Source organism: Condylostylus longicornis, unplaced genomic scaffold (assembly GCF_029603195.1).
Source record: "Condylostylus longicornis isolate FDR11 unplaced genomic scaffold, ASM2960319v2 ptg000107l, whole genome shotgun sequence".
NCBI classification, from domain to species: Eukaryota; Metazoa; Arthropoda; class Insecta; order Diptera; family Dolichopodidae; genus Condylostylus; species Condylostylus longicornis.
In genome coordinates, this window is record NW_026578075.1 from 537507 (window position 1) to 551320 (window position 13814).

Consider the following 13814-nt stretch of genomic DNA (forward strand, 5'->3'; position numbering starts at 1 on the left):
AATTTAAAAACTTTTACTGTTAATCGCTTCCTATAATAACTTTTCTTTTTGTTGTTTCTTTTATAATTTTTAAGTATGTATATATGTAGTTCTTATTCCGTTATTAGTATTTTTTAACTGTACTTTTTATATTATTATTATTTTTTTACATTAATATTTTTTTTTGTTATTAAATTTTGTAGTTTTCTCTTTTAGTATTAAGTTATTATATTTCTCTTATTATTAATATAATATATACATACATATAAATGTACAATGTACATACATTCATGGCTATTATACAATATTATTATTATTATTATTATTGTTATTACTGAAGTTTTTTAATCAAATATGTCATGTCAGTTTAATTTTTTCTTCTCTTTTCTAATACTTTATAACTCTGTGTCCATCTCATTTCGAAATAATTCTTCACTTCAGATAATATACGAAAACAAGGAAACAAAATCAAAACAATAAAAAAGGTTATTTCTCTTAATATTCTTATACTTTTATAATTTATTTTTCTCTTTTGTTTTAAAAATTTTGTGTGTGTTCTTTCTTCACCCGAACTTTTATACTATAAATTTTTTATAAAATATTTAACATGTACAAATGTATATTTTTGTATAAACAGGGTGTTTTGCAAGGTAAATAATTTCAGGAATGATTCTTTGATTAATTTCCAGGAAAAAATTGTAAGAGCGAGAAGAGTGCAGATATACTCGTTTTCGAGTTACAGCCTATTGAAAAAGACAGTTAACAGATTTTTCTTGTATATAAATAAATGCTTATAACTTCGGAACTATGCAACATAGAGGTACCATAGAGAGCTTGTTTTAAAGGCGATTAATTGCTTTTTAGTTTTGATTTTAAAATTAATTTGATTCGAGTCATAATTTTGAAGATAAAACTCATTAAAATCAGATTTTTTTTTAAGGGGACACAATTTCCTTATTATATCTGAAATTATTTGCCAAATTATGCGAAACACTCTGCCCAATACATACTTATATAAGAGTTAAAAAATATAATAATCTGAATGTACAAAATTTAATATGAATGGGATATAAAAGGACATTAATAACTACAAAAAAAAAAAATACAGTTATTATACTTAAATAATTTAATATAATGTTATTAGTTAAAAGGATATAAAATGAAGCTGAATTGAATTTAAAGTACAATAATATAGAAACAAAACTAAAGTAGAATAAAAATTAAAAACATACAATAATAAATAAAAAAAAACATAAGAACAGTAAGAGGAAATAAAATTAGAAATAATGAAATAACTTTCATAAAAAGGATATATGTACAAATATAATTGGGTAATTTAAAGAATTTTTTTAAATAGATTTTTTTTTATATACAGAGTATTTCAAAAAAAAAATGCTATTGAACAAAATGTATTATATTTATTTTATAATTAATCATTAAAAATAATTTACGTGACAAGAAAATATATTTCAAACAAACACACATACAATATTATGTACCTAATTTACTGTATTGAAACTATAAAATATTGATGAAATGGAATTATTTTTATAATATAAGGTAGATAAACTGAGGTCCTATAATCCTTCTATTAAAATAATAACAACTAATCTGCAACTTTATGTGAATTTAGAATTATTGAAAAAATTTAAAAGTTTTCAACAAAAAATTTCTATAATTTTGTTTCTATAATTAAAATATTACGGTAGGCTCATGACCTATCTAGTAAATTCAATAACATCAGAAACTAGTTCATGGTTATCTACAATATTATACATCAGCCCTATGCTAGTTCCATGAACGAAGTAAAGTAATAAAAAATAATTGAAATATAATTGCAATAATTATTATTTTGTTCTTTTAAGACCTCCAGATATCTTAAAAATTAATCAAAATAATTTTCACTATAAATATTTCATTAAATTTCTATTGGGGACATATTCATCAATCATTATTATTGTCGTTATAATTAGTTCCTCTTTACAAGTGGGATAAAATCTAAGATTTAGATTTCATCTGATGGCAAATAATAGAAACTATTAGACTCTATTAGCCTATTCTCATCAGATTTATTCTCAGATTTTTTAAAAGAAAAAGCGGTATAAGTGGAAAAAGGGGTTAATTTACACTTGCATCCTGACACTTTTTTTCTATTAATAAATTGTAAAAATATTAATTTTTTTGTTATTTAACTCCTTATGTGCACTGTCAATCTCATCTTCTATCAAGTTTCTAGTTATAAGAGTAATCTTAGTTGAAAATATATGAAATTTATTGGTGTTCTATTCGAGCATCTCGATTTTCGTCGTCAAAATGTTAGTTAACCCCTTTACCCATTTGCCTCTTCAATTTTCATAGTAAATTATTCAATTTTAACAGGCTCAGATAAAATCTTTGATTTTGTCGTACATGTAAACAATATCTTACCAATAACATTACAATATTGTCTTTATTCTTAATATTAATATTTTTGTTGGAATAAGGTATTTAAAATGCAACCAATTTCATAATTTTTTGTAAGTATCGCCAGGAGTATTCAATTTAATTTTAGAATTTTAACTAAATTATAGATAAATTGATGGTACAATGGAATTTTAATCAATATAAATCCTGTTTCCTTGTCTACATTTCTTTTATCTAATTTTAATTATACTTTTGAAAAATTTCAATAGTTTTTAAAACCGTATTAATATTAAATTGAGTACTATAGGCTTAAATTGTATACGAAATTGAATATAGTTTTACATTGTACAGAAATTTACAATTAATACACTCACAAAACCTCACAAAACTCACCATGTAATTGCATTTGACAATTTAATCTAAAAATAATAACTATATAGTAATAATAATTTTTAATTGAAATATTTAACTATAGTCTAAAATCGATTTACATAAAAATTTATAAGCGATTGAAATTGAAATAAATTAAAAACGAGAAAAAATAGAGTTAACCGTGTCAACTCTGTGATACCCGTACGAATTTGTTATCCTATGTGCGAATAATTATGTCATAGCTAACTATGGAACAGATTATAACCTTAAGCTGTCATATTACCATATTAATTTATGTAAAATTTCAGTACTGTGTTTTCAATATTTTCTTAAATATGGAAAAACTACTGTTGAAGTTGTATGGCAGCTACCAGAAGGAGCCAAGCAATTTCAACAAATTTTATCAAACAAACTGATCTTACTAATAATATGTTCGATTGTGTGAAATTTCAATACCACAGCTTTTATAATTTCCCAGATATAGTCAAATAAATTTTGAAGTTGTATGGCAGCTACCCGAACCAGTACCCCCATCATATCCAATTTAAACAGGGTTCTGGCACTTAATATAATAAATCATTTGTGAAAATATGACAAACTCATAGCTCAATTAATTTTTGAGTTATCCTTGGGACGGACAGACGGACGGACGGACAGAGAAAGCTAAATCGGCTCAGAATTCAACGCTGATCAAAAACATACACTTGAGTCTATATCTAAGACCGTTATTTCTTAGCGTTACAAACGGTAAGGCAAATTTATTATACCGTTCGAACATACGTTTGTACGGGTATAAAAATTTAAAATAATTTTGTAGGTCGAACTTAATACTATATCGAATATATTTAGCGGATACAACCAATTGTAAAAAACAAACCTTTTTTATTAAATGAAATTAAGTGGAATTCAATTGTTAATAATATGCACGAGACTTATTATTAATTATCAATTTAAAATATTAATTTTAAAATCTAAAATAATTTCGTATATGTAGAAAATTGAGAATTTTAATGGTTGCATACATTTTAATATACAAGTATAAATTGAATTTTATATTGTTGAGAAAGATATACACATACACAACACACACATTATATTACATATACATTTATATAACAATTACAAAATGCATTTTTGCAAAAATATGTAGGTACATTTGTATAACATGTGTGTTAATGTATTATTAATTTATTTGTTAACGTGAAAGTGGAAACAACAAAGTTTTCCTTTTTTCATTCTCCTTAATTTAATACATTTTATAAAATACATATGTACATATATTTGAAAAATATTATAACCTTTTTAAAAATATTACTTCGCATAGCTATATGTATAACACATACGAAATTTGCTATGTACCAAATATTTCTAATATTTTTGTGAAATATCTAACAAATTTGTATGCACAATTCGTACATTTTGTACAATGTATTCCATATAATAATTGCAAAACAATAAACAATTTTTAAAAAATACAAAAATTATTAAAAAAAAAAATAATATTTTTAAATCCTTTTACGTACATGTTATTATATTTACAGTATAATATTATGTATGTAGAAAGTATAGCAAAATATACAAGTCTTATATTGATATTTGCTGTAGCAAAAGAAGTAGACCGAATCAAGGAAATTATAAATGGAAAGAAAAAACCATTGAAAAATTATTTTTACCTCTTGATCATTTATTAACCATGTTAAATTTGCTGCTGGTTTTGAATTTCTCGATGAACAATTTCCACGTACACTTTCACCAATACGATATTTTGGTCTTATATTTGTTATAATCGGTTTATGAGATGGTGTTTCTGAAATAAAGAAAACAAAAAATTAAAACGAAATTATTTATATTGTTATATACACATACATGTATTTGTGATTATAATATTATGTAGTTACATTTGTAATAAATTGTTATAAGATTAATAGAAATCATAATTAGGGATACAACGTGTACTCTCTACTAATGAAATATAACGTTGTTAAAATCTGAAAATGTAAAACCACGTATTTTCAAATTTTATAAAATATGCGATAGCTCTCTCTGACTGAGACCCCTCATCTCTGACTGAGACCCCTCATCTCTGACTGAGACCCCTCAAACATTCTTTATGCAAAATTATTTCTCTTAGCGACAAATTTTGGATATTTCACTTTAATATTCAATAAAAAATTTCGAATTTAAGGTTATCTATTTTGTATTTGTATCCCGATTGAGTTGATTGAGCCGATTCCGACTTAAAAATACATACCAAAATTTGTTTCCGATATTTTAAAAACAAAAACATAGTAGGAATCAAAAACTTTGATTCATTTTAAAACTACTCAAAAGGTCTTCAATCCCAAATTGCAACTCTGACTTGGATCAATAAACATTTAAAATAAATTACAAGTCCGACATCAGAATCCATATAATTGTAACATTTCACAAAAATTTGGCTAAATATTGATGTGCCAATGTACACAAAATTTTTTTTTTTTTTTTTTGGGAATTGAACACTACTGAACTCTTTCCAAACAGTACTCAGGAACTTTCTATTTTTGTTAACTCCTATTTTAAAATTCTTCGAACTTTGATTATTATGAACCCTATGTATTTAAATCTTTTTCATATAGTACAATGTAATGTTTTAAGTAAACTAATTTCTCTACTTTTGCTTCCTAGATTAGTTACATCCCTGATTATATAATTACTTAATAACTATGTTATAACATACAAGTATTATTTATTTTGTACATAAAAATAAAAACATTTTCACATATTATGAAAATATAACATAATAATACTCTTGTATAACAGTTATAAATATATATTTATAATGTGTTACATATTTAAAATATGTATAGTTATAGAATGATATAAATATATATCTTTAGAGTTGGCAATATTATTGTAAGTATATCATTTTACATATATATAAATATAGTAATGGTTATCATTTAATCATAATAAATTATTTTTAATAGGTTATTAAGAGATTTAATGTAGTATTTCCTGTTCTTGTTATTTATTTCTTTTCTCTTTATTTTTTCTATGTTATATTTTTGGAGAGTAGATTTTTGTGTTAATACACTAAACAAATATGAAGATATAATATGTGTATACAGTTAGTATACTAGTATAATCATATATAATTTTCAAATAATAATAATAAAGTATTTATTTTATTTTCATATATTTATAATAAAAATAATATAAAAGGAATAAAATTTATCTATTATAAATTTATTTTATATTCGAAACTATATGTATATATATATATATATATATATATATATACTGACAAACATATTTATATATTTGTGTATTTCCAAAAATATTAAATTATTATAATATTATTATTATTATTATTTAACTTATAAGTTGTATAACAATATCATGTTGATTGTTTTTCTTTTATGTTATATATTGAAATTCCAGAAAAATAAATGTTAATAATTATATATTTGTATAAAATAGTTCTATAATTTGAAGATTAATAATAAATATTATTTCTATTTAATAAAAATAATATAATATTGTGTATTTTTATTGAATATTGAATAAAATTCAAGATAAAAATAAAAACTAATAAAATATAATATTATTTTGTAAATATTGTTGATTAAGTTATATACAAATATAAAATAATTTTAAATGTGTATTTATTTTCATTATTATATGATATCATGTAATAAGTGTATATATGTAAAAGATTATTAAAATCAAGTATTATTTTTATTATCTGCAATAATTATTTAACAGGAATATTGCATTTTGAGTATTAAAATTTTTGTACATAATATTGTATATCAATGATAAATCATATTACTTTAATTTTTTAATTTCATATTAAAGTTGTAAAAAGAATTAAGATTAACAATAATTTAATCAAAATATAATTATTTTATATTTAATAAATTCGGATTGATTCAATAGTTTCCGAAGTAGTACAATTTCTTTAAACATGGGAATATTTTTTTTTTTGTAAAGAAAACATTTCTTTATTTAAATAATTTTCATTTAAGCAATAAACTGTTATACAATATAATATTATGAAATAAAAAAATTGCATACTTTTGGGAGAAACACCAAATATTAAAAGAATTAATGTTAACATAATTTTGCTGAATTCGATATTCAAAAATCCTAAACTCATACAAATTACAAAGCCATAAGAAAAATCATATCAAAAAAATTACGAAATCCATAACCGACGGCATTTTTACAATACATAACCGACAATTACAATACATAATACAATTACAATACATAACCGACGGCAGTATTGCATAAAATTATGAAAATTTCCTTTAAATCTTTATTTAAAATTCTATGAAAAATAAATAATGGACTTTAGCTCATGTACCTAGAAAAATGTTAATTTGGTTGTTAGTTGAGGTTGTAAGTTAATTTTTCCCGATTTGATTTCTCTACAAAGTTTCTCGGTTAATATTATTAAAAACTAGATGTCAAACATAAAACTTTCAGAAATTTCGTAAATTAATTTCTGAGATATGATCAAATGTGTAAAATCGACCCGTATTACAAGTTGTTTTTCCAACCCCTAATATTAAAAAAAAAAATAAATTTACTGATTCATTAGTTTAATATCCGGTTTTTATATATAGTATGTATTAGTGAATTACTTGATTATTTCTCTGTATATGATCAAAAATATAGATTCCTTAAAAAGTTAGAAGTGTCGTTGTAATGTCAGTCGAAGCTAATATATAATATTTCAGGAAAGTCTGCAGATTATTTTCTAAAATACAGTCAAATATATAAAATCATCCCGTAGTAAAGATCCAGTTCCAGAGGCCCGGGCATATTCTATAAATGTGATAAAAATATAAATTTTCGTAAAATTGCGTTCAGCTAAACCGGAGATACTGATCTTCACATAGAGACTAACACACAGACAATTAGACAGGTTAAAAATACGTGTTAAAAATTTGTATTTACGAACATTTTGTAGTTACAATATTTTATTTATAAGCAGTTTTGTAACAGCAGTAACTATTCGATATTTTTTTTACTTTTGCAGAATTTAGAAAATTTTGGTGATTTTGACGTCATAATTTTTTCAAAAATTTCATTTTTAACGGTTTGCATTGGACAAAATTTTTAATGGAGGGAAGCAGTTAAAAATATGCTTGCAGAGAAATAGATTCTTCTGCAAAATGTATTTGGGGTAAGTTAAAAAAATCTCAGTTTCCTATCTTAAAGGATATAGAATTATTGTATAATAAGAATGAAACTAATAAGATAAATAAAGAACACATTTCTTAAGACAAGAACTAGACGTGAAATTTTTAAATAGAAAAACTCATTTGAATTCAAAAAGTATACAAATATACTCTAATCTATATACTAATTCTGACTTTTATTCTTGATTATTATAAATTTCCTTTATTGCAATAAAATTTAATTTTGTATTATACGAGTAGTATGACAAGGTATTTGCTCGTAAAATTAAAATTTGGTAAAAACTTTGTAATTCTCAGCATTTAATTTAACTACTCGTAAACTAATAACATATTTTCATTTAATTTAATTATTTAAAATTTCGAATTATTCAATAAAATTATGAAAATATTTTTCAATATTAATCCTCAATAAAGTTCAGTATTTTATAATTTATTTTACAATATTCAACATATTTTTGTATAAATATTTTTTTTGTTTAATAAATACTTAAATATTTACCATCACAATAATGTTATTATAATTTGACGCGTAGGTTAATAATAATTTGTTCAAATACAATTTTATGTACATACAATTATGACAATAATATTGTGTAAATAATATGTTACACAAACTGTATATAACAACACGCATACTGTTATACGAGTACAATAAATACTCTTGTTATATGCTCGCATACGTATATGGTCATTATAATTGAATAATGTTATAATTAATTGATACTTAATATTAATAATTAGTGAAAGGACTAAAATATTTTCTTTATATTTTTTTTTTGCTTTGTTGGTTTGTTAGAAGTATAATGAATAAAAATTTGTTCTTTTTTTGTTGAATTATGTAATTAATCATTTTTATATAATTTTATTGCAATTTTTATATAAATTGTAAATATGAAAATTAAATACTCGAAAGTATTTAACACTTATTCTTAGTATTATATAAGCAATTTAATTATAAACTCTGCAAATTTTTGAGGAGCCAATATTATTTTAATAAAATAAATTAGCACAGTTAATTGAAGATTGTATACAGACAATTATGTATTACAATTATTGGATATGTTAAAAATTTTTAATCCCTATACGATAAAGATGTATTAAAGATATTTAGTTAGTTACTTAAGTAGGTGAAGAGGGTACCCTCTACGATACCATGCAGTACTAGTAAAATACGCAACCCATAGCATTTCACACTTCTATCAAGACCATTTAGATAGCTCTAGATTCATAGATTGGCGGGGATCAATCACAGGTCACTGCAGTCCTAAAGACCTATTGTAACATACCACCACTTATAAAGCGCCAAGCAGGCCTATAATCCAACTAAATCCCTTGAAAAAAATTCAGCAGATTACCAAACGGGCGCATCCGAAATCTTCTCGAATCCTTCAAGTCGATATCCCCACAAAGATGTTCAAATATTCAAGGTCTTCAATAAAGACTATTTATTTTATTAAATAAATATGTTGTAATAATTTTATTAAATTTATGCCTCTCTATAGCGGTTTTAATTTACATATACATATGAAAATCTCTGTTAATTTTTGTGCTCTTTTATTCATATCGAGATTATTACGACAAATTTACTTACCATTTCAGAATTTCCCAATCAAAAATTAATAAAAAATCGCGTTTTTATTCTAGTTGACTTAGAAATCGAATAATTAAAGATATTCAAATTATAATATTGAACCAAAATTACGGTATTAACAATTAATAATACGGTAAAATTTAAATATTTTCTTAAAAACTCACTATATTTCTTATTGTTTAGTTAGATGACACACTGAAAGAGTTTAAAATTTGCTATACCATTGTATAGTAAATTATATTTTGAATCAATACACATACATCAATACATATAAATCGGAATAATCTATATAGGACCACAATAATTTATTTTAATAATTTTTTTTTGCTTTAAATTTATTGCGAGCTCATAATAAACAATTTTCATAATTAAAATTTATATTTGTAAAATTAATTTTATAAAATTTATTAAAAAAAAAAAAACTTTCAAATTTGCATATATGTAAATATAATCAATTAGTATAGACCGTATATATACTTGTATAAAGTATATAGGTCTAGAAATATATTATTATTATTACGAGTATTAAATATTTTTTGTTTATCATGAATAAATTTTCAACAACTAATTATAATTTAATTTTCATATACCATACGCGTATTATACACTTATTCTTCGTCTCTCTTTCCCATTAGCCTTGAAATACTCATATTGTATGATTTTAATAATGAATATGTAATATATAAAATAATAAGATAATAAAATAAAAAAAAAACACAAAAACAAATCTACTAATTTGTTATTTTAATTAATTACAAAATGGTAAAACAGTAAAAAAATTAAGTAATATTTTATGAACAACAAAATTTATATGCATAAAACTATCATCACTATTTTCTATATTTTAGTTATGTGAATTTAGCTAAATATATACATAAACATTACATTAATAACTTGAGGACAGAACTCTATTTATTATGCTATAATTATATACTTATGCCTATATTTCGTAATATACACTTAAAAAATATGCATGTATAGCCTACATTTAAATTATTGACCATCAAGCATATAATTTTAATTAAAATATAATTTATTACATTTGTGAAAATAACAAAAATTTTCATTATATACATTTTGTCTACATAACTCAATTATTATAATAATTATAATACATTTGATATATAACTAATTATAGGTGTATATACATATATGCATATATACCGACATATATGTAAATAAATTACAAAAATATTTTATTAAAATATTTATAAATATTTGTATACAGCTATACTATATAATGCTATAATATATATATGTACATATATATTTCTATACAGCTACATATATAATAATATAATATATATACTTATGTACAAAAATTCAAAGTATAATTTATGGTTTACATAAAATTATATTTATAATTCAAAACGAATTTATGAGTTTTATATAATTTTAATTTTCTCATGTATTTATTATAATTAAAATATGTATATATGAATTTTGTGAAAAAGAAAGATTTTTATTAATATAACATATAGGTAACTAGTAAAATTTTTACATACAATAATAAAATTGTGTAATAAAGGTAATTTAGTGTATATTGCATATAACTAGGCGATGATAAATTTATAACATAATTTACGTATAATTCAAATACTATTGTGATTACTATTATAAGAAATTATGATAGTAGTAATTATTATAATATTTACATACTTTTATTATGTAGATTAGATTATTGCCACAACAATTACTTTTAGAACAATGCATGACAATAATGTAGTAGACTCTCTGATTTATTTTCACCATATTTTTATATTTACATTGTTATTTTCACCTTTCTGTTCTATTTTAATTCAACTTTAAAATAAAACAAAAAAAAAATATTTATTCGTATACCAATTATAACAGTTTTATATATGAATAGACTTTGTCCTATATTATTTCTATAACTGTACGGGGAATATTTGTATTATGATTTCTGCTAATGTGTTTTCAAAGGGTATATATACATAATTTTCCGAGGAAATGAATATTTTAACTTGAAATTCATAATTTATTTCAAGTGTGATTCAAGTACAATATTTATTTGAATGATCATTATTTATTCAAATCATTTTCGATCAAGTATATTGATATTGAAATTTAATGTTGAACTTCTGGTCAAATATTGCGATCAATATGAAAATTTAAATAACTTGTATGTGCGTTATGAAATCAGTATAAATGTTCCATTTATACTTGTGTTAAATCCTGAATTGTTCTGAACTGAATTGAATTTGCTGTCATTTTTTCATACTCTCCATTTACTATCTGTAAATGTGTTTGCGTATTATAAGAAAAACATCACAAAATATCTCAAAGGCAACTAATTAAGAAATATACACAAACTTACATGTATACATACCACAACAAAATAATGTTATTATTACAATTACCTTTTTTTTTTTTACAGTAAACCTGTAAGGTCACACATAATTAAAAACTTACGAAAAAAAGGCACATCTTTAAACAAAAACCAAAACAAAAAAAAAAAAGAAAGGTTATCTTAACTTAGATTTACCTGACATATATTTATCGCTATGCAAGTGGATGAATTGCAAAAAACGAAAAAAATTAACAAATGAAAAGCAGCACGTAACATTCAGTAGTTTGTATTCAAACATAACATACCCATTTACATAATTCTATATACACACACATTATTGTATACAATTCTATATTTATAGTCATACACACATTATTCCTTTTAACACTTTTTTTATAGACACCTACATATTCCATATTTTTTTTTCTTTTCTGCTCTTTATATTAAGTGGAACCTAACAATTAATTCCCTTGAATCACCTCTATCTATGTATTTTCTCTTCGTTTCCCTTATATTCACCATTATCTCTTAATGACGCCTATGTTCTTTAATTTTGTTTACGTTATCTGAATACGACAAAAAAAAAAACAAGCAAAAAAATTCTTGTCTTACTTTTTCTAACATTAATTTTATTTTTTCATCTTACTCATTATAAAGTACATGAAATATTTATAAAAACAGGGACGCACGTAAAATTTTGTGGTATAATATTGCGGGGCGAGTATTATTGTTTATTAATGAAAAAAACTGTTATATAAACTGTTATATAAAAAATAATGGGATGAAGATCCACAATAAGTTTCCTCAAAACTTAATTTACACAAGTACACGTTGACAATATTCTCACTTAGAAATCTTGTGAGAATTTTCACTCGGTTTTTAACTAATTGTATATATTCTTCTGTAATATGGTTCTATTATCAGTCCCATATGAACTGTTGCGTATAGTTCTGCATAGTCCCGATCTCTTTTTTTCAATTACTTTCTTGAGAACCTGCCAGAGATTTTGTGTGTCTACACCTTAACAATAGTTCGGTCCCAGACTGTTTTTTTTTGTGCTGTACCTTTAAGTACTCTGGCATTAAGTATTATTATTATTATTGTAAATAAATGTATTGAAACCGAAGCTCCAACGTACTACCACTTTTAAAGTACGAAATTCTTTTGAAATTTGAATGAAATACTTCCTGATTTTTTTTGAAATTTTTTATTAATTTAACATAAACTGCGTCACAAGAAACATAATATCGTTAAGTATTTTGATGCCGGCCCTGTATCCTTATAATTATAATAAAATAATACGTACAGATCATCTTCGTATATTATTTATTTTCATTTTAATTACAAAATAATAAATAATTACTATATTTTCTGAGACTTATTCTGCATAATAAATATAAAATAGCTAGAAAGTAGGAGGCGTGATAAACGTAAAGATATTTGAAATTATATGTAAAGAAAAATAAAAAAAAACACCTACATGACTACATGATATACGAGTATACGAAGTTCACATGTGCACATACGAGTATAACACAAAATATAATAGATAATAATAAAATGTGCATGCAGAAAACTAAAGGACCTCTATATTTTTTTCTTCTATTTTTCTTTTTTTATTCATTGTATTATTTTTATCTTAAGTACTTATTGTTCTTCTATTTACAGAACTGTATAGACATTATTACTATAATTTAATTACATATTTTTACCATACAGATGTTCTTATTATTTAAGAATTCCTTACACACTATATACACAAATACAAACATAATATGTGCACACTTACTTTAGCATTGCTTATATTTTCTTAATTATAACACATAATAATATATATGTATGTATATAATGGTATTGTGTTGAATTGTTATGTATATTAAAGAACCCTTATAATATTGCAATTGTGAATTTTATTATAATTATGACAATATAATAATATTATACGGTAACAGTATAGCCTGTAGGAGAA

At 22.7% G+C, this 13814-nt stretch overlaps 1 protein-coding gene across 1 annotated transcript in view; it reads right to left on the reverse strand.

Moving 5' to 3' along the window:
* Positions 1-13814, reverse strand: part of LOC129614403 (uncharacterized) — a 74680-nt gene that overhangs the window by 35032 nt on the left and 25834 nt on the right. The window contains exon 3 of the mRNA XM_055528990.1: positions 4428-4561. Coding sequence (XP_055384965.1) covers positions 4428-4561 — 134 coding nt within the window. The remainder of the gene's footprint in view (positions 1-4427; positions 4562-13814) is intronic.